A 27,327-nucleotide genomic window follows, 5' to 3' on the forward strand; every position below is an offset into this window, starting at 1 on the left:
GTTAGTTGCCATGAAGGCTCTAACTTATGACAACACCATATGTACAACCAAATAAATCATTGCCTGGTCCTACACGATCTTCACAACCGTTGGTAAGTTTGACCAAAGTGCTGTGACCACTGTGCTGTCCAACTTAGGGGGCTCATCTTCCAGCACTATATGAGACAGTAGCCAGAATTACTAGGCTTGTCTTCCTAGTCTGTCTTAGTTTACAAACTCCACTAAAGCCTGTCCACCATAGAAGACCCTGCAGGTATTTGAGATACCAGCGGAATAGCTTCCAGCATCATAGCAACATGTAAGCCACCACTTAACAGCAAACTAATAGATGGGTGGTGGTTTTCTATTACTACCTTTGCTCAATTGTTGTCCTATATTCACAGAAAAGGAAAGCTTATCAACAAGCTTTCAAATACCTGAAAGGCTGACACTATGAAATTTAATAATGTGTAGTGAGAAAAATATAAAAGATAAAATTCATAACTCAGTTCACTAAAAAAAACTCATTTATCTGCAACATCTAGAAATTAATATTTCTGATATTATAGAGCATTTCATAATGCATTATCATATTAAAGAAAAGATGCTTGCTAGAAATATATTACTAGCTCCTTACGGTAGCAGCAGCTACTATACATTGATGTTTATTGAGTTATCTGTGTGCTCAAGGCAGAGTATTTTTTTTAGTCTTCATTACAATAATCAATATCCCAATTTTACAGATGAGCAAACTGAGGCACAGCAAGTATAAGAAACCTAGCCAAGCCCCATAGTCATTAAGTGATGAAGCTGAGATTTGAATCAAGCATCCTGGCTAATTCCGAATTGTGATTGTGAAGATACTGTCCTCTTCTGCATCAGTCTTTAAAAAATGTTTCCTTTTTGCTCTATTTAGTGTTAATAATTGCAAGAAGGCACATCGTTTACCCATGAAAGCTAAAAGAAGAATTCCAAAGATGGTGACTTTGGCCACTGAGCCAAAATCCTAGGTCTCTACCCCTGAAAAGGATTTTAACCCTCTTCCGAAACCAAGGCAAGAGCATCATTTCCGGGTGACTCCATTTTGGGTTTCCAGATACCAAAAGCCCCTCTTTCTGTATTTCTGGCTCAGCTGGAAGTAGGTACACTAACTCAAGTTGAAGAATTTCTCCTCAGGCTTCTCAATCACATTAATCCACTTGGGTTTGTAGCTAAGAATTAGCTTACTCCAGGTACTCTGCATGTGCAACTCCACGATGGAGACACAACCTGAAATGAGCTGATAACTGAGCAGAAATAGAGGTATCTTTCCAGCTAAACCCAATGAAACCAAACCCAGTGCCGTCGAGTCGATTCCGACTCATAGCGACCATACTCCAGAGCTTTTTTAGAGTTTAACCATGTAACCACTTAATGTACAATACTGTCAAAAATTAAATGTGCTCCACAGTTTATCAAGAGAAATGTTCCTCTCATAAAATCTTATTTCTTAAACCAAAAAACAAACAAAAAAAAACCCATTGCCATCAAGTCCATTCCGACTCACGGCAACCATATAGGTCAGAGTAGAACTGTCCCACGGGGTTTCCAAGGAGCACCTGGTGGATTTGAACTGCCAACCTTTTGATCAGCAGGCATACTGTTAACCACTATGCCACCAGAGCTTCTTTAGTTTCATGTTTAATTTTAATGTCTTCATGGATTCTGAGGCTGTAGTCTTATTCTTCCTCTCTTTCTCCTAAACCTTGACAACAAATACATTTTTTCTAACAGTTAATATTTACAGCTCTCATTTATTTTCCATTTAAACTTGGTCATTAAAGAGGAATATGCTACTATAAAAGAAAATTAACTATGTGAAATTGTCTTTCATGATTTTGTATATGGGATTAATCGAAAAAAAAAAAGAAAAAACCCACCAAAATTGTAAACAAAGGTGGACATCTTAGTTTTCACTTTTGGGCATTTATTGTTAATGTTTTTGTCAAAAGATTTAGTATCTGGGTTAGGTTCTCTTTCCATCTCATTTCTTTCTTCCCGTAGGTAACCTTGTTGAAATATACCTGGGGTCAGAAGACTTGTGTTCAAATTTGTGTTCACTCCTTCGCACATGTGAACTTGGGCTAGTCAAGTGACCCCTGGGAACTTGAGAGTTCTCTTCTGTGAATAGTAAGTCACACCTCCCTCACAGGTTTGTTTGAGGACTAAATTGATGTAGTTTTAAAACAGCATCCAGGAATAGTTTTTAATCTATGATAGCTTTTCAATAAAGCAGTTTATTCATTCAATCATTCAACAAGGTGAAATACTATTAGTCAACTAGATGATACACCATTAATCCTTTGGATTTTCTGTTTTGTAGCTTTTCCTGGTCCCATTATTCTCTTATCTTTCTAAAATAATTTATATGTGTCTCCAGTATAACCCTTATTACATCATATTAATGTCCTTGGCATGGTTTTAGCTCTCTGGATATATTCTAAGCCCCAAAAGTTAAGAACTAAATATTTTTATCTTCCAAAATTTTTCTTTAGACCACCAGTTACTGAGGCGGCTCTCCTGTTCAGTTGTACATATGCTTATCTAACCTAGTACCTGGAATTTAGTCTAGAGCTTCTTAGGTAATTTTTGATAAAATAGGCAAGGTAAGCACTTTTGGAATATATATCAGACAGGGTCCTATCAGGAAACGGGCTGGGCATACCAAGCTGGGATTTTTGATGATAATTTTAATTAAAGGACGAGTTACAGGCTGCATGGGCAGGTTAAGGAAACTAACAAGGAGTGTTGCCACTTCCAGAGACCAGCAGCAGCAGGAATCCCACAACCAATGGGGCAAGGAGAGGAAACAGCTGAAAGCTGGAGCCATGGACAAGGGACCATATGGTAGAAACTGTAACTGTAGAAAGATACAGTTGCTAATAAGACCTTGTAGAATTAAGGAGGTTCAACAGGAGGAGTAGATACCGCCTTCTGATTTCTTGTCTCCTGTCACATTCCCCCATGGGCTGAATTCAGCCAAAGGTCAGAAGGCAAGGCAGCCTGTGTAATGAAGCCTTTAGAAGTCACCTTCCAGGGTACAGAGCAGAGCAGAAAAGAGACAATGAATGAGGAAGAGGGAGGAAGGGAAAGAGAGCACAGCCAGCAAGGAAGTTTCTTTAAAATTAATTTAGAAGAGGAAGAAGTGAGGATGCACTCTTAACGACATATTTTTCTTCTTGTTGACTTGCAGAAATAGTCATACCATTTTGACTGTCTTTTTATGATAGATCTGATTAAAATATATGATAAATTCCATCCCACCTCAGTGTAGCAGCCCTAGATTTCCTCCAATTTCTCACTCAGGTACTTTTTCTTCCTAACCAAGCACACAGTGGAGATATCCCATGTAACAGCATAATACCAAAAAAGAAAAAAAAATCCAGAGAGTGTAACAGGCAGTGTACATTCCAAACCCAGATTGTAAGGCATGTTACGGGTAAAGTTATCACAACGGTTTCCTATGATCAGGGATGAATTGCCCAATAAGCAAGGCGTGCATGGGCTTATTTGTGTTTACTTACTAATCTATAGTGAACGATTTCACATGGGTTTCACCACAGCATTGCTGTGGTAAAAAACAGGTGAAGTTGGTCACTACAGATTAATAAGTAAGCACGAGTAAGCCTGTGCTTACCTTGTTTACTGGTTAATCTGCCCCTGCCTATGATGCATGAGATAGGTGTGAATGAAAGAAAGTGAAGGGCACTGGTCAAGGGAATTAAAGCTGCAATCAAGTGAAGGAAGGTTAACCCTGAATGCAGCTGAGGATAATCAGAAATTCAAACATTTGACCCAAGTCATTTAGGGATAAATAAGTGAAGCTACCAGCTTTATCCAGTTCTGTGCCCAAAGAAGATGACTCTCACTGGAAAATAACTCTCCCCTTTGCTTTTGTTTAAAGAGAGCTAGTAGCATGGTTGCTACTGTCTTTGGAATAAAGGCCATAACTAAATACTACTATCTGTTCCTGGACCACAGGAAGCTGAAAGATTTTATATTACCAATTACTATAAATATTAAAAATACTAAAGTAGGGCCTATGCAAATATGCCCAATTGATTTTTGACAAAGGTACAAAAGTGAAGGAAGATAGTCTTTTCAACAAATGGTAGGGGACCAATTAGACAGCCATAGCAAAAATAAATAAACCTCAACCTAAGTTTCACAGCTTATATAAAATTAGCTCCAAATGGATCACAATCTTAAATGTAAAACAAACTGCAAAACTCCTATAAAACTATAAAAAATATGTATATATAAAACTTAAAAAAAAAAGGGAAAATTTTCAGGACTTAAAGTTGGGCAGAGTAAATAGATGTGACACCAAGAACATGATCCCGAAAAGAAAAAAAAACTGATAAGTTGGACCTCCTTAAGATTAAGTTTTGCTCTGCAAAAGAACCCATTAAGAATAAAAAGAAAAGCTGCAAATTGAGAGAAAATATTTGTAAACCAGATATCCAACAAGGGACTGGTATGGAGAATATATAAAGAATGCTCAAAATTCAACAACTAAAACAGTAAACAATGTTAAAATAAAAAATATATATATAGTGACACCATCAAATGTTGGTGAGGCTGTGGAGATACTGGATCATTCATATGTTGCTGGTGGGGAAGTAAAATGGTACGGGCACTCTGGCAAAGAATTTCCTAGAAAAACTAAACTTGCAACTATCGTTTTCAAAAAGTGAGAAATTTTTATCAGTATTGTCATTTCATCTTTAAACTGATTCATGATCTATAGCAGAATGTACAGTGTTATAATGCTGGTACACTAAATCCCTTATTATACAGAGACATCCTTGGATGGTCTGCACCCAAATGATAATATCTGGGCCCATTTTCTGATTGGGGTCCATTTTCTAATTCTGTGAACATTTTCTTCAATTCAACATGTGAAATTTATGTCATTATAGTTGTAACTTAGGATTCAGGCTCTTGTCCCTTGATGTCAAATTAAGACAATACATTATACATTTAAAAAAAAAAAAAAAAAAGAGAGCAAGTAGAAAAGGCAACGACACACCAATTGTTCTTTAAGTTCATTGTATTTTCAGCTACTTAAACATCTTTCTCAGGTAATGTTACTAGAACAGTTTGTTCATGGAGTTTTATTGTTTGGGGGAAATACACTAAAAACAAAAAGCCTTATCTCCATTTTACAGAATTGTGATATAAAAATGCTTTCTTTATAGGCTATATTTTTCCAGAAGGCAGGTAGCTAGACCATAATACTGCCAAAGAAACTTTTCTACCTAAGCCTATCATATAGTATGAAAAGATCTTATTAAAAAGTCTTCTGGTTATAATGCTTGAGAACATCAAAGGAATGTTTAGTTTCCTCCACAGAGAGCCACCAGGATTTTTTCATAATCTCCCTTGGTTTCATCCTGTTGATTTAAAAAAAAAAAAAGTATATTTAATGCAACCTAAAACCAAAACCAATATATTTTTAATTGTAGTATTAGTAGGCTTAATGGTTATAGATCATACATCATAGTAAAAACAATTATCTGGAACCTTTTTTTTTTGATAAAAATACCATTCAGTTAATTTAATAATATGTATAACAGACAACTGATATTTGTCCCTTGGTTATTGTATAAAAGGCCTAGCTTTTAAGATTCAGCTTTCGAGTATACTTTGTATTAGAGCTATTATTTTCCAAGAATGAAATGTAATATCACACAAAACTAAATAAGTGCAACACACTATAATCTCATATTGTATGTGAGGAAATATGAAATTCACTCACCAGAAAGAAAGTTTCAAGCCTATGATTTTCTCTCTTTTTCTTGGTAGATGTTAATTGTCCAGCATAATAGTAAATTGAATTGAAATTGTTTTCCATCTTTCAATACGTTCAAAACCCTTGACTTTTCTTTTAATTTTTTAACATTGTAACAAGATAACTTGGATATGTATTTTACACATTTTACATGTGATAAAATTGAGGAAAAAATAAAATTCAGAATAATAAATTTCTAATCCTCTTACCAATATTCTCTGCAAAATATATCACGGTATATATTTATACTACCAAAAACTCTAAAATATTTGATTGCGAAATTTATGCATGGGAAACTAAATATTTCCATAACTTACTTTGGTTGAAAAATGTGTCTAATTTTTCAGTACAAAACTTACAAGAGCATTTTGCTAGGGAAAACTTAATTTACTTGTCAATCGTGCATCCTAATTTAACGAATTAATCTTACATATGAAATTTAGAGATATAATAAGTTAGCCTTTCTCTTTGAAGAAGTCGCAAAAAGAGCTGTCACTTGTTGGGGTAGCATTATGAAAATCACAACATACCAGGATGGCTTGGCAAAGAGAGACACCATACTTCTTCTGATAGAACGATTTGATGTCATTCATGTCGACTTCAGAACGGGAAACCATAATCCTGATCAATGTCTTATGACGAGTTCCAGCACCCTGTTTAAAACAAATAATGGTATCTCATATTTAGAACATACTCTTACTAAAGCAGGATGTGGATTTTAAAGTGTAGCCCTTTGGCTAACCCATATAGTTTCCATGGAGAAGCAATCTCCTCATAAAAATACATGCCCCACCCCCACACATACACACATGTACTTTACACAAGTGATAATGAAATGACAAGAAACCAACTGCTACATTAGTAGTACGCACAAAGAGCTTTTACAAGCTCCTAATTGGTCTCCAACCATCCAGTCTTTCCTGTATCTATCTAAACTATTAAATAATTACAAATAAAGTCAACTTCCTAAACTTTCAAATCTAATCACGCAGGTACGCCATCTATTTAAAACTCTTTATTAGTCCTCTATTGCTCTTAGGATGGAAACCATTCATTTTACTGGCTTAAAATCCCCTGCCTAATTCTACAACTTCCTCCACTGTGCACAATCACTCTGTTTATTTTCTTGCAAGCATCATGCTATGTTTTGCCTGCAAGCCTTCGTGCATGGAGTTTCCTCCTGCTAGACCATCCTTCCTTTATCTCCTCATCTCTTCCACTCTTGCCCTCACCTGGCTAATGCCTACTAAAACTTCAGGTCTTTGTTTAGCTGACAGAAGTGCTGCATTAATTTCCAAAGTCTGAAGTCAATGATCTTCTGCTCTCCAATATCACCACGTATTCCTCATGACCCATCTTAATATGCCCTCTAGACAAAAGCAGATGTGGGGGCAGACTGTGCTACCTTTGGTATAAACTACAACATCTATCATTTCATCTAGATGCCTTAATATTAATTGAACAGTTAGATATCTCCGAGGGCCTCCTTATTTTGGAGTTGCAAAGGAAACACAAATGTAACTTCATTTGGGGGCTCAAATATAAATGTTCAGGTGGTATCATATAGAGTACCATGCATGTTAGAGAATAAAGTAAACGTGAAATGGTTGAAGTGGCACCTCAAAAATATCTTAATAGCATCTTCTACTTAAGCAATCATAGAATGACATTTTAAAAAATTCAACCATTAATCCATGACATGAAAGACAGAATAATAAAAAAAGGCAAGAATAATAAAGAAGGCAAATGAAACTCAGAAAGGGGGAGATTGTAAAACTTAACATCCCTAGCAGAAATTGGTTACTAAAATCACACATTAAAAAAGGAAGTTTATCACCCTTCCTGTATTGACTTAAAAGCTCACCTTACAATCTTACCTATTTAAAAGAAAGAAAAAAAAATTAGATCTAATGAAAGTTTATTCTAATTACCTCTGCATTGGATAAAACAAGGATTATTTTTTTTTAATGGGAAAATATTAAAATATGTATGATTTTAAACAGTATGAGATTTTCTGATCTTCACTCTATAATCATTTTTTCCCCTAAGCAAGCCATATAAGTAGAATGGTACCTTCATGGCCTGATAAAGCTTCTCAGCAAAGAAAGCTGGTGTGCACGTGGCACACTTCACTGTAAGAGAGATAAATTTTAGTTGACATATTCACTGTACACACAAATGAAGCACACATTCAAAAGAAACATGGATTACAGTTTTACTACCAAGTTTCTAGTTCTTATTCCTATTCCTAACACCCCACTCCCCAATAAGGGATTAAAAAAAAAAAACCTGTTGCCGTTGAGGCAATTCCAACTCATAGCGACCCTATGGGACAGAGTAGAACTGCCCCACAGAGTTTACAAGGAGCACCTGGTGGATTCCAACTGCTGACCTTTTGGTTAGCAGCCGTAGCCCTTAACCACTACACCACCAGGGTTTGCAAATAAGGGATAGTGGGTTTATATTAAGATACTTTGTTACTCTCTACATTGTGGTTTTGAATATTCTTTTCCCTGATAACCATCACCTAGTTCCCATTACTTTAATCCACCCCAGCAGCAATTTCAATAACTACTGCTGTTCTGAGTATATTCTCCTTGGGCACAGGGGAACAAGTAGGTTAAAGGGATGTTAGCATAGAAATAAGTATGTTCTCATGTTGTAATAAAAAATAATGTCCTAGGATAGGACAGGCTTTAAATATAAAGTAGCTGCCCAAATAAAATACTAACAAGTTTGTCAAGTCTTAAAGTTCCATACCTTGGTACTCAAAATGTGATCAGAAATGCTGAATCCCAGGCTCCACCCCAGACCCGCTGAATCAGAATCTGAATTCTAACTTTATTTCCAGAAGATTCATGTCCATATTAATATTTGAGAAGTACTGCTTTAGAACACAGGTTTTTAATCCTGAGTGTTCAACTAAATACCTGGAAGAACTTTAAAAATCACAGATTTCCAGAAGTCACCCCAGACCTACTGAATCAAGAGTCTCCTGGACTTGCCTAAGATCATACAATTAGCAAGTGGCAGAGCCAGGATTTGAATTTACATTTGTCTAATTCCAAATGCCATGCTCTTAATGACCACTCTGAATTGCTCCTGTGCTGTGCCCAGCCTGGATCTGTGCTTGGAATGGTAGGTGCTCAATAAATACTTTCCACCCCTCCAAAGAGAATAATACCTGTTATTATTAAGAAGGTCCTCAGACACCATTAGCTAAATATTCTTTGCCTTAATCTTACATGTTGTCTTCATCTACAATATAGATGTACTATATCTGAATATTTGGTGGTAGTGGGGAGGCGGTTGTTCTATTTTATTTTTTTAAGTCTGGTGCATCATTGAAAATACAATTTCAAGTTATAAAAATCTTACAGCTTCAGGATTACATACCGATAGCTGTGAGGCAGTTTTCAATGTCGCCTTTCAGCTCCAGGTCCAGAACTTTGTTCATGTCATGCTGACTGTACTTGGTGTATTTCTGAAACACTGAATATTACACATACACTAAAAGGTGTGCAAAACATCCTATTCTTTAGCAACCTTGAGTAAAATTACGACAACTGGCCCCAAAAATTCCTTGAGATGACTGATCTTCAAAGCATATTTTTTAAAGCTATTTATCCAACTAAGCATTAAAAAAAAAAAAAAAAAAAGTTCATCAAGTCGATACCGACTCATGGAGACTTTATACAACAGAGTAGAACTGTTGCATAGGGTTTTCAAGGAGTGGCTGGTGGATTTGAACTGCTGACCTTTTGGTTAGCAGCCATAGTTTGCCGTGTCTCTTAACCACCGCGCAATATAAAATAACCAAAACCAAACCCAGTGCCGTCGAGTTGATTCCGACTCATAGCGACCCTACAGGACAGAGTAGAACTGCCCCATAGAGTTTCCAAGGAGCGCCTGGCGAATTCGAACTGCCAGCCCTTTGGTTAGCAGCCGTAGCACTTAACCACTATGCCACCAGGGTTTCCCCGCAATACAGTGTGGGTATTTTATCTTCTCCCAGAACCGTAGACAGGGCTTTGAACTGGTTCATTCTGGTTCAAACCCCTCCTGAGAATCTGCATTCCTAACAAGTCCCCAGGGGATGCTAATGCTGCTGGTTAGGGACCAATTCTGAGAACCACTGGCAAAGCAGTGGTTCTCAAAATTTTTTATACATAAGAATCACCTAGGGATCTTGTTAAAATGTAGAATCTGATTTAGTGTATCTGGGGTGGAAATGCAAATTCTCAGCAAAGGTTTCACTGGGAACAACCAGTTCGAAGCCCTGACTATAGAAAATTAACTCACATAGTTTCTTTACTACTCCTGTTCATTTTGGGGAAATTCTGCAAGTGTCGAAGGTTATTTAAAACGGCATGTGATTGGCAACCATAACATTTACTACAGCAGACCTAAGTGCCAAGGCAAATAGATCTTCCCTTATATAAAGATCTATGTAGTAAATTTCTCTTAAACTTAAAATTAGAAACCAGTGAGCTATGAAATGGACTTCATTTAATCATCAGGACTTTCCCTTTGCCTTGGCTTCCAAGAGGCTCAGAGCCAGATCATGTGCCCAAGGACAAGAACTTGTTTTTGTTTTCTAGAGCACCTACATACTCTTGTCTTCACTTAACCAAACAAAACCCAATCCATTGCCGTGGAGTCAATTCCAACTCACAGTGAGCCTATAGGCTTTCCAAGGAGTGGCTGCTGGATTCAAACTGCAGACCTTTTGGTTAGCAGGTTAGCTCTTAACCACTACACCACCAGATCTCTTTTCTTCACTTAGACCTGACTTTTTTTTTTTAATTGTAATATCATCTGTTCTGTTGCATGTGTGTCTTTTGTTGCATCTATCCCAAGTCTTGTGGGGGAAATAGAAAGAGTGAAAAGAATAAAATCAAGCTCCACATGCCAAAGTCACAAAATGTGTTTCAAATACTATTAAAATGGTGGCCACATAAGGTTGGACTAATGGACAGATAGCAATAACGGGTCCAGGGCACCCCACCCATTTAATGTAGGAGTAGCACTGAGTAAGACTTCTTTCTTTCCTTGCCCTTATTTGTTTTCAAAAACTAAAAGTGCATTTTACATAACCAGGTTCCAGACATCAACTTTTTTTTTTTCCTTTTTACCTCTGCGAAGGTGGGGATAGCTTCTTGTGGTAAGAATGGTATTGAATACATTCACATCTGTCCCCTTTCTTCTTTCTCCTGCTTCATATAAGGCCTGACAAGAATCACAAAAATAAACACTTGACTATTTCCTGAAATCATATCTGCATAGAAATGTTCAGTCTTTTCAAAGACTTGCTAGACAGGTGCTTTGTGTCCCATACAATCAGAGCAGGCAACACTCAGATTACAAGTTCTTTGAATACAGGGACCACGTTTTATGTGTCAAGTATCTTCCACAGTATCTCCCGAGGTGCTTGCAAACACTAGAGACAGAGTATATGTTTGCAGAATAAATGTTTGCTGAATTGAATTCCTTTAAGATCATGCTCTATATCAAGACAATGCCAAGGGACTCTACAACATATTTCATTATTATTAAAAGTAATGATCAGCAAATGGTACTAATAAATCAGTAACTCAATAATAACCTAGATCTGGGATTTTAATGTTAGAATTTCTCAATTGAAATTCTGCTGCAACTTAATAGCTATGTCATCTTAAAGAAATAATTTACCTTTACTAAACTATAGAGTTTCCTTATGAACAAGGTAATCTCTGCTCTATTGTCACAAGCATACCCTGTTAACTTTGAAATGTTAATTACCATCATCTCTCTGGGTCACACTAATCCATGTGGTCTCCGTAAATATCTATCTAATAGTCCTGATATTCTTAAAATGGAAAGCAAATTCAGAAGTACCACAAGTAAATAGGAATATTCTTTTTTATTATAGACAATTATTCGAATGCTAACTTTTGTACTTTGACGTGTTTGCAGGCTTTCTATTAAAGTGATAGAGCTTCCCATGGACACAAGAAGTTATTGTGGAATTTGGAAGCAAACAAATCTAACACATATGCATTTGTTCAGCAAACAGTTAATGAACGTTTATTATGTGCAAGATAATGTACTGGTACAGTGAAGGGGGAGGGAGCGGAGAACTAAATTTCCATGCCTACTAACTCAGTTCCATTAATTTATACAGAGAATATTCTCCCATGAGGAAGACATGTGCAATTTATAATTTGTTTTAAAAGCAGAAATCTCAGGTCCTAAAATGGCAAAGTTTTTCTCACGATTAGCATATAAATAACCAGGAGTCCCACTAACTGAAACTGTATGCAAATATATTCTTAAAAGTATATACATTCATTAAGACAATTTACTGTACATTATTATATCAATGCAACATTTTTACAATCTCAACTTACATCCATAAGCCATCCCGATGGTTGCTGTTAAAAGATTGCTAGATGTGCTTACCCTTCCTACTTTACTGAATCAAAAATGACTTTTCCCTTTCTTTGTACCCAGTAAATGAAAACTTAAGAGTTTTCTCAAACTTTCAGTCCTCGGGAATGACAAATCAAACTCTCTTTCCATCCTCTCTGGCTCTATGAATAACAGGATCTACTGAAAACTTAAAGTTTTTTTTTTTTTTTTCCTCCCTTGGGCTGTTCAAATCCAGGAAGGTGTGTCTCATTCAAGGAATGAACATTAAGGATCTGTTGGCCTCTTGGAAGATCTTAGATTTACTTTGATATGGGGATCAGCAAGTAGCAGCCCCTGCTAAGGTAGGACAATGACTCCAGCAGTGTTCTGTCAACATCGGCTTACCCTGGCATCTGTGTCAGCCAAGTCATCATTCACACCAAGATCCTCAGATCTGTCACCCTGAAAAAAAAAAAAAAAAATTCTATTGTAAGATGTTGTCTAGCATGGAATCACATAATTTACCTGATTTTCCTAAAATCAGAGCAATGATATTTTTTAGAAAAATAGAGTAAATTACTCATTTCTAGAGAGAGCTCACATCTAAAATTATACTCTTCGTAAAAAAGCTATTTCATAAAGTATTTGAGTTATACCTTGGCAAGGGAAAGCAAAGCGTTCCGAAAATCACCAGACGTGTCTGAGGTGATGTCTTTGGCCAGATCTCTCTTCAGTTCTGAAAAATACAAAATATGTTTTGCTCTAAACTGATGATAATGATACCTGACATCTATTTTGGCTTAGAAATCGCAATGTCACAATGTTCAATGACTTACAGAATACATTTAAATATATTATCATTATTTTATAAAAATAGAAAAATCGGAGCAGGTGAAATTTTGGATCATCAAAATTATTTCCTGAAAGGCAATGGAAGGAGTCCCTGTGTGGCACAAATAGTTAAGTGCTTAACTACTAGCCAAAAGGTTGGCAGTTCAAACCCACCCAGAGGTAGATCAGAAGACAGGCCTGGCATTCTGCTTCTGGAAGGTCACAGTCTTGAAAACCCTAGGGAGCACATTTCTACTCTGCACACATGGGGTTGCTATGAGTCAGAATCTCAGGTGCATTTTGTTCAAAAAATCCTTCGTCTTTTATTTTGAAAAGAGTATATAACAAATAAAAGTCTCCAAACAAAACGTTTTCCATTGCAGATTGTTAGACATTGCAACTTACCCTCTCGGTAGACTCTGTTAATTTCTCTGATTTCTCTGTTGGTCCTTGATACCAAAATTTCAATTAGAGTGTCCTCATCAGTTCCAAGGCCCTGAAGTAAAAAGGAAGAAAAAAAAAAAAAATGTAGAAAGATCTTCATTTAAGGGGATCACCTAGTGTAGCTGTCCCAAAATTTATCTGAGTCTGACACTGAGTAAGTTTTACCTATCGTATTTAATAATTACAATAAACTGAATTCTATTGCTCTAAAACAAAATTAGTTTATAGCCACCATTTTAGGTAAAGTTATAAAAAATGCAGATATATGACTCATACAGTGATGTCACCAGGAGGGTGGACAGCAGCACAGTCCTTTGTGCCAACGTTTATTTGTTAATTCATTCATTCACTCATTCATTTCCAGCCGATTGACAGGAATTGTATGAGATGCTGAGGATACAACAGTAGGCGTAGACAGACTTGAACTACACATTCTCCCGAGGAAAGATGTTTTACTTAAATCAGGCAGTTTACCTTCATGGCACCACGAAGTTCATCAGCATCAAACTGGGCTGGTGTTTTTAATAGAGCCAAAGCCACTTCCTCGAGATGGCCTTTGAGGGCTTTCTTCAGAGCTTCATCCAGGGGCTATAAAGAATAAATTAAAATCAGGGCTTCTAATAAGTAATGTGCTAGGTTATACAGCAATGTGGCATTACCTGACCTTGAGGTAATCACACTGCTGATCTTAAACTCAACCGTCTTTTACAGCCCCTTTACTTGACATGGAAAACCTGGTGGTGTACTGGTTAAGTGCTATGATATTAGCTAAAAGGTCGGCAGTTTGAATCCACCAGGTGCTCCTTGGAAACTGTATGGGGCAGTTCTACTCTGTCCTATACGGTTCCTATGAATTGGAATTGACTCAATGGCAATGGGTGTGCTTGTTTGTTTGTTTACTTCACATACAAAATTGTTTCAGATACTTAGGAATTCTATCTTAATCTTTTACAGCTAGCATGATTAGAATGAAATTTACTGAATACATTGGTAACTTCTTTTAGGATCGGATTCTCAATCCTTTATTCAGGGAAGAATTTGCAAAGCTGAAAATGTAGGGAGCTATTTTTTTTTATGTACATATACAGATCAAAACAGTAATAAGAATACTTTTTAAATTATGTATTAATAATTTTTCCAATATGTGAGGTTTGCATGACTCAAACAATATAATTAGATGTTAACATTATATAGTCTTCTAATTGTACTACCTAAAAAACAATAACCCATATATGGTGTAAAAGATACAAAACTTGTATTTAAAGTAGAATTATGTTCTACATTTCACATTAGACATTAAATAGTTCAATTTGTTAGTGGAAGATATATTTCAACCAGAACATACTCTTTATTGCCAACTAACCTTGATGTTTCTTGTGTTCAAATTAAAAACTTGTCTCTCATACAGAACAAATTGTCAAAGAGCTTACACCAAGGCAACCAATATATTAATAGTGAATCAGTTCACTAGACTTGATTCAATTGCAATAAAGGGGATAAATACTGAAATCCCGGTCTTAGGTATAATGGGAAAACAGTAGGCAGAGACTCAAAGACCAGGTAACTGTGCTTCAGGGTCTATGTTTAAGCATGAGTATTATTAAAATGAACTATGCATCTTTACCACCATGGCTTACCTTGCCTTTTTCCTGGAGGTATGCTGCTTTGATTTGCTGGCGTTGTGCATTGTTTCTCTTAGTTAAAATGTCAATGATGGTTGCTTCATCCACACCTGGAAATAAAAGGCCACGTTTGTTGTATTGTGGTGGCTTGCATGTTGCTATGATGCTGGAAGCTCTGTTACTGGTATTTCAAAACCAGCCTGTGTCAACCATGGTTTCAGGAGAGCTTCCAACTAAGACTGACTAGGAAGAAGGTCTGCTGATCTACTTCCAAAGATTAGCCAATGAAAACCTAACAGATCAAAACAGACTACTGTCAGATATAGTGTTGGGAGGTGAGCCTCCTTGGTTGGAAGGCATTCAAAATAAAGAGTGCCGGCAACAATGGACTCAAACATACCAATGGTAATGAAAATGGCTCAGGACTAGGCAACATTTTGTTTTGTTATACATAAGGTTGCCATGAACTGGAACCCTCTCAAAGACAACTAACAACAATAACAGACTTTGAAAAACAAATCATGTCGTCATCAATAATTGCCATACGATGATTCATTATCAAGTTATTCTTCTGCCTGAATGGTCTTTCCAATCACATTTTTTCTGCTCAGAATATTTACCTACAAGAGCATCATATACTCTTTCAAAGAAAAAATTGAAAGTCCAGTTTCTGAATGTAAACTACCCCCAAAGTAATGTATTAAACATGAACTATTAATGTCTATCATGACCAGAACTAATTGCTTATTTAACTATTTTTTCAAACTAGTTTTTGTTGCTTCATAGCATTTTCCAGGCTACCATTGAAAAGAAAAAAAAAAAAACAATCAAATATAAATTTGTCTTAACAAATTACTTTGCCCTTATTCTTGAGATTATGTTATGAGAATGACATTTTCTAGGAAAAATTTATATTAATATTGAAAGATGCTCCAAGCTAAGTGTTTAACAAAGAAATATAAATTCTATCAGCCTAGAAAATTGATTGCTACACAAAATGTCAGAGAACTGATTAGAATGCCATTTCAATCATTTGTCTCAGAAAGGAAGAGGCAGCTTTTTCTGGCCCTCGGTGTTGCAGAGTTTGGTCCTAGTTCAAACCCTAAAGGTGAGCAGAGGTGTTACTTTCACTATTGGGGTTCTGCTAAAAATGAGCTGGTATGGATATCCCTAAATATATCTTCATCCAAGAGAGAAATCATGTGACTTCAAAATGAAAGATTCTTTCCATTGCAAATGTGTGTTTTTGGATAGTCATTTCAATCACCCAAAGTGCCAATATCCATTGTGAAATGTCCAGGAGGGGACTGTTTTCATCACCTTTAACTGTTATTGCATTGTGCAAGGCAGCAACATCCGAGGATGGATTAAAGGTGGGGTAGGGGCTCACTGCTGACCCAGGGCCACCTTTGGATCCTTTCACAGTTTTCTGTGGGTGAGAGAGAAACACATTAACTTCCATTCACACAATATTACTTTCTATTTTAATATTGTAAGTAAGTTATTTTATTGTCATGTTACTTACCACATATTCCTGCTCTTCATTTTCAATGAACCAGGCCTGCTTGAGGAATTCTGATACCATTGCCATTGTTAAAGAAGTATCTGGGGAAAAAAAAAAAAGTAAATGCTTTAACAAAACACAAACCCATTACATACACGTGCCTTTTACAAATACCTGTTGCTGCCAAGTCAATTGTGACTCATAGCAACCCTACAAGACAGAGTAGAACTGCCCCATAGGGTTTCCAAGGCTGTAAATCTTTAAGGAAGCAGACTGCCACAACTTTCTCTTGGGGAGTGGCGGGGAGGTGGGGCAGCTGGCCTTTTGGTTAGCCTCCGAGCACTTAACCACTGCACCACCAAGGCTCCTTTTACAGACATGCCACCCAATATTTAGAATAGCTTTGTCTTCACTTTCCAAGATGACTCTTAGGGACATCATGATGATAGAAGTAAGTTTTTTTGTATTTGTTGTTGTTGGTTTTTATGTTTTGTTTTGTTAAAGGAACATATTACCCTTTAACCAAAACCCATAGTCTTCACTCAAAAGCTTGACTCTTAACTTGGCATTTTCAGTTTTAACCATTAGGGGTCAGTTGGTTGCTACATGTAAGCACATGAACTGGAAGGAGCTGGTGATTCACTCCATTCTGAATTTATAACACACCTATTATATGCCTGGAGCCCTGGCACCTCAGTGATTAAGAGTTCAGCTGCTAACCAAAAGCCGGGCAGTTCGAATCCACCAGCCGCTTCTTGGAAACCCTATGGGGCAGTTCTAATCTGTCCTATTGGGTAGCTATGAGTCAGAATCAACTCAACCTGGCAATTGATTTTCATTGTATGCCCAGCACTGAAGTATGAAAACAATTAAAACATCATTCCTTGCTCTCGAGAATTTAGAGCCATTGTATGCTCTCCGTGGGAACACACTCAAGGGCTGAGGAAACTTCCTAGAGGAGGTCGGAGCAGATCTAAGCTTCTCTTGAAATGAGGCATGATTAACCTGGCAGAAAAACTGAAGTGCTTGTCGTGTTCTAAAAATTGCAAGACCTTTGCGGAACAAGTAACATTGTCAGGGGCTCTAACAAAAACGTGTAAGTGTAGCCCCAGATCTTTGGAAAAATATTAGTGCATTTTAAGCAAGAGAGTATCATGATTTCATGTATATGTCAGAAAGATCATTTTTGTTTATAGCACAGAGGACGGCTAAGACGTAGGCAAGACAGAAGACTGGAGACCATTTAGTAGGCCATTAGAGCATCAATGTAAGATTAATGAGGGCCTGAACGAAAAACAGTGGGTATACAGAAAGCATAATGTTTACATTTGTAAGGTCAAATCCATTAAAAAAAAAAAGCAGTAGTGGATTCAGACTCAAAATACTATACATAAAAAGATACCCAGTATATTTCTTATTGAATCCTTGTTAATTTTTCTTTTTCCATTTCTTGTGTACAAAATTACTTTAGTACTTGGGATAATTGCTATACTCACATAGCTTCCTATTTGAAGTATTTTTAAATAGTAGTTCTATGTGTTTTCTCACCCAAAACACACAAACGAAAACTGGAAAGAAATTATACTGGATTCTTTGCCCTAACAGGAAGCGTTACAGTGAAGCTGTTGCGACATGCATGTTCTCTTTTAGCAAACTCTGTCTTAAAGGAAATCTCTTGCATTGTTATCTTGGTTTGGCAATACATTCATTTAATGAACCATGAATGTTTTTAAACCTCAAGTATGTTCAAAATGAGTGTGTTCTCTGTTTTATCCACTGAAAAAGTCATTCCCCAAAAAACCCAAAACCAAACCGGTTTCCATGGAGTCAACTCTGACTCATAGCGACCCTATAGGACAGAGTAGAGCTGCCCCATAGAGTTTCCAAGGAGCACCTGGTGGATTCAAACTGCCAGCCTTTTGGTTAGCAGCCATAGCACTTAACCACTACACCACTAGGGTTTCCGAAAAAGTCATTAGTGAACATTTCTCTCTGGGAAAATGTTTCTAAGAGCCCATTCTCAAGATACACACTGATCTATCTCTCCGTACCTTTTGGGTTTATCCAACTAGAGGCGACATCATAGATAACATGTGAGAGAAGTTGGAAGGACAACCTGGGGCCATTTTAAATTTCTGATATGAAGCTAAATGACTCATGAGGCATAAAACTCATAACCTGATTCCTTAACAGCATGCTCAGACAAAGTATTTCAGTCCACACCTGCTGAAAAATAACTGCAGCTCCAAGTAATGAGATGGAATACATAAGGGAAATAATATCCAAAACACAAACTATCTCCTCTTTGATTATCACGGGGATTATTTAAATTGCTATTCTGTCATCTGCGAGAAGAACCAATATACTGCACGTTCATTTAAAGCAATCTTTCTCACCAGCAATCAATAAAGTAAAGCCATGATGTACAATTTGGCATGAGGTTCTAGTTCCCGTTACACCCATAATCCGGTACAATCGCTGTTGCCACATAAAGCTTCACATTCCAACTGCTTAACTGCTTAATCGGCACACCCAAAACTTCATACCAGTCCTGGCAAAGTTTCAAGGATGCTAAATTTCCCTTTCTCTCATCTCATCTAGGCCCTGGATAAAGTTGCAGCCTTAAATTGAGGGATAGGATTTGTCACTTAGCAAGGTACTTTTCTATCAGTTACAGAAATACGTTTTCCAATAACTACACACTTAGACAACATGTCAGTTAGACAAGATAAACTACAAAAGAAATCAAAAGCGCTGAGTGAGGATATTGACAGGTATACGGTTTATAACGAAATTTTTACAAAATATTATGAATGAAAATTTTACAAAAACTTCTCCACTAGCTTCTTCCCCTTCTAAAAAATGACTTGCATAATTGACCAATTTCTTTAAAAAAAATGTGAAAAAGTCTAGGAAAATAATGATATTGTTCTATTAGTTTTATACCACAAAATAACAAAAATAAAGGGAGTGAGTAATTTATTTGATACATCAGAAGAGTCCGTAGAGGAGGCAGATCCTTATAACATGTCTTCCAAGTTCCTAGATTTTAGTCTGAGCTATTTTGGATGGCTACAAGCCTGGTGTGGAAAATGAAAGTGCTAGAATGGATACTTTCTCAGGAAAGCAATTAGAAGAAAATGGAATCCCAAGCCGAATAATGTCCACTAGCTCTTAGCAAAGCTTAAAGACACAAAGATCATGGCAGGATGTCAGAAACTGCTCTAATAGAAACAGATTTTATCATGTACTGCTAGCTAAGTGCCCAAAGCCAACTGCATGTGTTGACAGGTACAACTCTCAGTACTTATGACACACCTTACTAATGCCACAGGAACAATATTTTGGCCGAATTTAATTGCTCAACCATCTTGTCAAGTCCATCATCTATACTGTGTATGAAAACCAGTCTTTTGCATTTAATAAAACCCATTCACCAACTTGAAGGTAGCGCTTGCTTTACTATAAATGGAATAATACCTGCAAAAATCTTTTGTAGACTGTCACACATTATACAAATGGCAGAGAATATTACTATTCAGAGAATGACCTGGTCTGGAAAATAGAACTGTACGGTCAGGAAAAAATAAACAGCCCTCTGAGTTCACAAAAGGTTTTCTTTCTTCTTTTTTAATTGCAATATTAAAAGCTTGCATTAGGTATTTAAGAGCCCATTTTATTACCTTATTTTGACTCAGTATTATTTAGTCACCAATAAACTCTAAAACCAAGTTTATCTCAGTGCTTAACATGATCCAATTTGAAGATAAAATTGGCCATTTATATATAGTTTGACCTATATAGAAATGATCAATATTCCACATTTTTTCTAATTAGTGATCTTTTTTTTAATATGCACTGCCTACCAATCTCAGGTTACTTGCGGGTCAATGTGTAGTTTTCTAGAGATTAGCATATTTTGTATATTTCTGTGCTCTACGAGAGCTCTCTTCATCTTATGCAGCAAGGATTGAAAGAAAACAAATACTCATAAAAAGTACACCCAAGATGTTAGAGAGGAATCCCTCCTAACTAAGCCCTAAGATAACGATATTACAGAAATACTAAATTAGCAATTGTGCCAGCTAGACTATTTGTGAACACTAAGGCTTACTGTACCTATGTTAACTTCCTGATATTTATAATTGTACTGTGGTTGTCTAGAGGAGCACTGGTGGCACAGAGGTTAAGCGCTTGGGTGCTAACCAAAGGTCAAGGCTTCCAACCTACCTGCCACTCAGCTGGAGAAAGATGCAGCAGTCTGCTTCTGTGAAGATTTGCAGCCTTGGAAATCTGATGGGGCAGTTCTATCCTGTCCTATAAGGTCACTGAGAGTTGCAATGAACTCAATGGCAAAGGTTCTTTTTTTTTTTTTGGTGGTTGTGTAAGAGGGTTTCCCTGTCTTTTTGGATACACGGATGGAGGTCTTTAGAGGCAAAGAGACATCATAGCTGCAACTTTCTATCAAATGTTACAGAGAAAAAACATAGAGGAAAGAGAATGAATGATAGAGCAGTTTGGTAAAATGTTAACGATTGGGGGAATACAGGTAAAATGTACATGGTAATTTAGTATAATATACTTGCAACTTTTCTGAAGGCTCGAAATTATTTCAAAAGGGTAAGTTCTTTTTTTCTTCTTCTTCTTTTTAATCTCAGCTTGCATCTTGGTCTCATGAAAGGCTACTTCTAGAATTTGTGACAGAGGAAGCTGAGCTGTGTGGTCTATAATGCCCAGCTGGTTATAAGCTCGAACCATCAGAATTCTACAGTGATAGCAACAGCAACTGCTAACGCTTCCGTAGGGTCACATCATTATCGCTATTTTCTAGTTAGGAGAGCAAAGTGTAATTAATTTCAGGCAAATTTCCAGATAGTGAGTGGCAAGAATCAAGACATAGCTTCATGCCTTCTGATTTCCAAAGTCTGTGTATATTCTTTTAAACTAGTGACCAAAAAGACAGTGACAAGATTGACATAATTTTTAATAGTCCATACTTGAGAATCAAATCATTAGCAGCCAACCCTTAGAGACTATGGCAGTTTCAGCCCAGTCCTAAGGAAGTTTATTTTAAAATACTTTGGCTCGGCATTTTTTTTCTGGTATATCTACTTCACAAGTCCTCCCCCACACCTACCCACATGAGAGAAGGCAATTAGACTCTATAATGGCATGGCTTATGAAGAACCAACTTCAGAGGTAACCTATGAATGTTTGCTTCTATGTATTTGGATAAGGGGTGTTTCCTTTACCTGGAATACTGTTTCCACTTTCACACCCACATCCCTTGGCCTAATTAATTGCTACTTCTAAGTTACTGCTCAGCAAAGACATCATCACATTATCCAGAGAGCCTTCATTCGTACCGCAGCACTTAGTTGGGTGATCTTCTGTGTTCTCCCAAAACATCCTGCCTGTGCTGGTGGCATAGTAGTGGTTAAGAGCCTGGCTGCTAATCAAAGGGTCAGCAGTTTGAATCCACCAGCCGCTCCTTGAAAACACTATGGGGCAGTTCTACTCTGTCCTGTTAGGTTGCTATAAGCAGGAATTGATTCAATGACAATGGTTTGCACTCCCACACTAGCCTCCATCATTCTGTGTTATTGTTTCTTTTTTTTTTTTTTTTTAATTTACTTATTTATATTCCCTAGCAGGGCTCCATGAGGGCAGTATTAATATACCATTCATTATCTACTTCCAATTTTTGACAAAATGCCTGGTATTTAGTATATTAATCAGTGTTATTGAATGAATAAATGGTATATCGGTGCTAATATTTTAGGAAGTCATGACTTCTATATTTCCAACCCCCATACATATCTACACTTAATTAACAAACATTTTCCACCCACAGCTACAAGATACAAGAATTGAAGAGTTCTAAGTCATATTCTGGTTCTCTTTAATTGACTATATCATCTCAAGAAAATACTTAACTTCTCCAGAGGTTTTTCATGTGTATAATGACAGTGTTGGAATTCATTATAGCTGTGAAGTAATGTGATAAACACCAGTCATAAATTCCACTCAAAGAGGACAGAGGTAGAGAAAATTAACATAATGAAGAAAGGCCTAATATAAATTGGATCTGTTCTGATCTTGATAAAAACCTGTCCCATTTTAAAGAAAGGGAAGAGTTCACTCCAAGAACTAATTATGTTTTATCTCTAAAAAATAATAGCGCCATGGGTTTGGCTCTGATTTTAAATATACATCAGAGATTAATGGGTTTAGGAAGAGTTAAAAACAACCAGTTTAGTCAGCTAACATCATATACAGAAGTCAACTTTTGCAGGCCTTTTGATTGAATAAGTATTTAACAAGCATGAAACTCTAGTTGGTTCCTTAATAACGTCATTATTATTTTCTCAGCATCAGCCAAATGTTGGTATCTGCCAGACGTGCTTGAGCCTGGGGCTAGGGTGGTAACATAACTTCTGGGAAAGAGGCCATTCCAGAATTTGAAACTAGTATTTTACTGCATTGAAAGCATTTGCACTGCGCCCTGTCTTACAGTTACCAAAAGACATTCCTGGCGACAGAGGAGAACATTGCTTTTCCAAAGTCCCTGCATATTTTGAGGCATAAACATGGCAAGCAAAAGCACAGCTTTCTTAACTAGCAATCACTACAAAGTCAGAAATCAGCACAATTCATTTAACATTTAGAGTGGTTTAAGAGAAAAATTCCTGAAGGAACATTTGTAATGAACAATAGTCAGATATATGGATCTGATTTGTAATCTTTCATTCTTGCAAATATATTCGACACCATTAAAAACTCTACTTCAGGTTTGCTTTTTGCTTTTCTAAGGAGCTTTATGGCCATTAGCTCATTCAGCAACAAGTACCTAAACCAAAACCAAACCCACTGCCATGGAGTCGATTCTGACTCATAGCGACCCTATAGAACAGAGTAGAACTTCCCCATAGAGTTTCCAAGGAGTGCCTGGCAGATTCCAACTGCCGACCTCTTGGTTAGCAGCCATAGCACTTAACCACTACACCACCAGGGTTTCCGAATAGAACTGCCCCACAAGGTATCCAAGGAGTAGCTGGTGGATTCAAACTGCCAACTTTTTGGTGAGCAGCTGAGATCTTAACCGCTGTGCCACCAGGATTGCTGACGAGTACCTAAATGCTATTAAATAGAATAAATTATAGAGGGCTCCACTGGAACTTCCATGGGATGACTTATCTGACACCACCCAGGAAATACTTCCTTTCTCTCCCCTCATGTTTGCAGACCAGCACTTTAAAAGCCTATGACACAGAGACTATAAGGAAATCAATGTGGCCACACCCTCTTCTATAAAATGAACAAAAAGCGGTCACTGTTATTCACACTGCACTAGGTAAACATAACATGAATTTCAAAACGTTAATTACTATGGGCGTGATTACCACTATGAGGTCTGAATCGATTTAGCTCCCCTTACAGAAGAAGAAAATAAAATAATGAAAAGCCTGCTACTTTGAAGCAATTCCCTGCAACCCACCTCTGCCACTCCTATTCTCTTGGCTCCCCACAAGTGTCCCTCTCCCACCATGATTTCCATTTGAGGCACAAACAGCTCTTTGGAAACTCATAACTTTCAGGAGGAAACACATTCTTTCCTTCTTTTCCATGGTAACCCACTGGAAGTACAATAAGCCCGTATTAAGGAAATTTAGCATATTTAAAAAATTGTCTTTCTTACTTAACTAAGTATAGCAAAGCAATGCAATTTGTGAATTCCAAAATATAAGTGCCTAATGTCATTTTACAGAAAGATTTCTTAGAATATCTTAAATGCAACTCATCAAATAGTCTACAGAAGCAGTAACATTTAACATAGTGACGGGAAAAGTTTTTAAAACAATCAAAATGAACTAAAAGGAAAACCAAAGCTTACTTTTTTCTGTCTTCTTCCAAAGCACAAGAGAGGTTCTGTTCTGAGTGCTTCACTCTAGAAGTGGAGCCCTGGACTTCCGTCTTTATAGGATTTGAAAAGAGGCCACACCTAGCAACTAGAAGTTAGTAACTGGCTGCCTGCCCCAGCCTTGCCCAAAACCAAAGTGAAACAAGCCTTGCAAAACTAGTCTCTGAACCAGTCAGAGATGACAGTTCAAAGGAAAAGAAACGGAAGGACAGATTTTATCCCCCTTTATTCGGCACTCCTCTTCCAGAGTGGGGAGAATGTAAAGATTTTCAAGCAACAGTGCTAGCCACCCCAGACCTGAATCCAGTGATTGGCACTCTTTTTTAAACAGCTTGTGGAAGTAAAACTTCTGAAATTTTGTTTCAAAATTAAAACAAAACAAAACCCTTAGGTTTGAATACTAGCTGTCACTTATTACTATGTGAACTTGAGGACGCATTTAACTCCTCTGAGCCTGTTTCTACTTTTGTAAAATGAAGATAATATTATTTAAGCTGCCTACCATAGTGGTCACTATGAGTCGGAATCGACTCGACGGCACTGGGTTTGGCTTGGTTTTTTACCATAGCAGTTAAGAGCTCAGCTGCTAACCCAAAGGTGGGCAGTTCGAATCTACCAGTCACTCCTCGGAAGCCCCATGGGGCAGTTCTGCTCTGTACTATAGGGTTGCTATGAGTCGGAATTGACTCGATGGCAACAGGTTTGGTCTTTTGGTTTTATCCACTAGAATTCTTGTAACAATTGAGAAATAGTGTTTATTTGCAAATTTTTCCATTATGAGTGCTAAATAATTTTTTTTTATATTTTACCAACATTTTTTTCTGCCTTCAAAAAAATAATTATACCTGCATACAGCTTGTTGATATAAATAAGAAATAAAAAAGGAATAAAATTCCAGATAGGCCCAAAAATGTGAACAAAGTTAATGCTAAAAATAGGATAATTATGACATTCGTTTATAGTATTAGTGTTAGAGGAAGGGTTGTCTTCATTAGTTCTTTTGTATAGAATCAGTTGTATGTAAAAATTGACTTAAAGAGATCATTGACATTTTAGAGTTGTTGAACAATGAAACAAGGAACTAGAACGATAAATTGAAAGGATTAATGGAGTAACAGCTATCACAGAACACGTATTGTAAGAAAGTTCCCAGGTGATGTCAGGGTGGGAAATTTGTTCTGGTAGCCTCATTTGTGATTCATTTTTATTATCTGTAAGTACTTAGTACTTATGAAGTATTACATAATATTTCTATTGAAGTATGTACAAGTGTGAACTTTCTCACAGCATTATGGTTTGATTTACATTGTACTTAGTAGTTTGTTGTTTTTCTTCTTTTCCTACTAGATAGTTCAGGTAATTATATATCAGGTTTCGAGAAATAGACTAAAATACTTTCTTAAGAGTGTCAGTCTTTCTTAAACCAGTTGCACTTGAGTCTATTCCGACTCATGGTGACCCCATGTGTGCCCAAGTAGAACTATGCTTCATAAGGTTCTCAATGGCTGGTTTTTCAGAAGTAGATCGCCAAGCCTTTCTTCAAAGGTACTCGGGGTGGACTCAAACCTTCAACCTTTCAGTCAGCAGTCAAGCGTGTCAACCATTTGTAACAGCCGGGGACTCCCCTTATTCATTAAACTCATTGCCGTTGAGTCAATTCTGACTCATGGCGACCCTATAGAACAGAGTAGAGCTTCCCCATAGAGTTTCCAAGGAGTGCCTGGTAGATTTGAACTGCCAGCCTTTTGGGTAGCAGCCATAGCACTTAAGCACTAGCCACCAGGGTTTGCAAAACCAAACCCATTGCCATAGTTTGACTCATAACGGCACTATAGGACAAAGTAGAACTTCCCCGTAGAGTTTCCAACTGCCCCATTGGGTTATCCAGGGAGCACCTGGTAGATTCCAACTGCCAACCTCTACGGTTAACAGCCATACCCAGTATTCATTACACACTGTAAATCCTCAATGCCAATGTCAGTGAAATCAGCCTAGTCTCAAGTGGGATGGTCATTTAATATAAATATTTGGGAACAATACCAGCTTTTTTTTGTGGCATCTATCATTAGTATGCGTAGAAAATAAGAACGAGTGAGTGAATGATCTACTAACTGATATTGTTGTGAATCAATCCTAACAGATGTAGACTAGCTGTCTAATAATACTTTTTTTAATCAGCTGATAAGGAAAAAGATAATTCTATTTGCATTTGCCTTCCTAATGTTGGTAATGGAGATGTCGAAACATTCCTGCATGAAGACACTCTTGTGAAATAAAGAAAAAAAAATCATATGCTTTTGTTAAAAAAAAAAAAAAAAAAACTACCTAAAAGAAATATATAGTCTCATTTTGTTTTTGTTGTTACCAGTAATCAGTAGTGTAAACCCAGAGGAGCTGTTTTATACATTTGGGTTTGTAATGCATTGGAGAACCTATAGCAGCCACGGTAAACATAGTAGTTGTGGTAGATTTTTTATTTTTTTAAGTAGAGCATTTTTCCCAAATTAACTTCCAGCTGTGACTTGAAGGCAAGTCCTCCTCCTTTTAAAGTGAAACCCTGAACATAAAAAGAAAAGAAAGCTACTAATCATATAGGGATATTGCTGTGAATAATCTGTTAGAATCTCTTGTTCAGACAAGAAGAATGGCAACTGGATGTGTAGAAATAGAAGAAAACATAACAAAAGTTAGCATTAGCAGCTCAAGGACAATCACGGGTTACAGGCTTTATGTAGTGAAATGCCACATACCACAACTCCCTAGAAATGACTCACCACTCTTCCTGTTTCTTCAGCATGGCTAT

The 27,327-nt window shown here is 37.0% G+C and overlaps 1 protein-coding gene across 2 annotated transcripts; it reads right to left on the reverse strand.

The window, feature by feature from the left end:
• Window positions 1–5,053: 5,053 nt before the first annotated feature.
• ANXA1 (annexin A1) lies at window positions 5,054–24,627 on the reverse strand. Of its 2 annotated transcripts, none has more exons than XM_003407369.4 (13): window positions 24,498–24,627; window positions 16,625–16,704; window positions 16,420–16,528; window positions 15,115–15,209; window positions 13,952–14,065; window positions 13,439–13,529; window positions 12,859–12,938; window positions 12,608–12,664; window positions 10,948–11,041; window positions 9,209–9,304; window positions 7,886–7,944; window positions 6,343–6,465; window positions 5,054–5,414 (listed from the first exon to the last, which is right to left on the reverse strand). In XM_003407369.4, exons 2-13 carry the CDS (start codon window positions 16,688–16,690, stop codon window positions 5,358–5,360), a joined length of 1,041 nt encoding a protein of 346 aa, XP_003407417.1. In that variant the 5' UTR covers window positions 16,691–16,704; window positions 24,498–24,627; the 3' UTR covers window positions 5,054–5,357. The 2 variants fall into 2 exon arrangements, with proteins under 2 accessions (XP_003407417.1, XP_064147292.1); XM_064291222.1 differs by lacking the exon at window positions 24,498–24,627 and adding an exon at window positions 20,834–21,051.
• Between the last annotated feature and the right edge of the window lie 2,700 nt (window positions 24,628–27,327).

The sequence above is a fragment of the Loxodonta africana genome, chromosome 9, assembly GCF_030014295.1.
Source record: "Loxodonta africana isolate mLoxAfr1 chromosome 9, mLoxAfr1.hap2, whole genome shotgun sequence".
NCBI classification, from domain to species: Eukaryota; Metazoa; Chordata; class Mammalia; order Proboscidea; family Elephantidae; genus Loxodonta; species Loxodonta africana.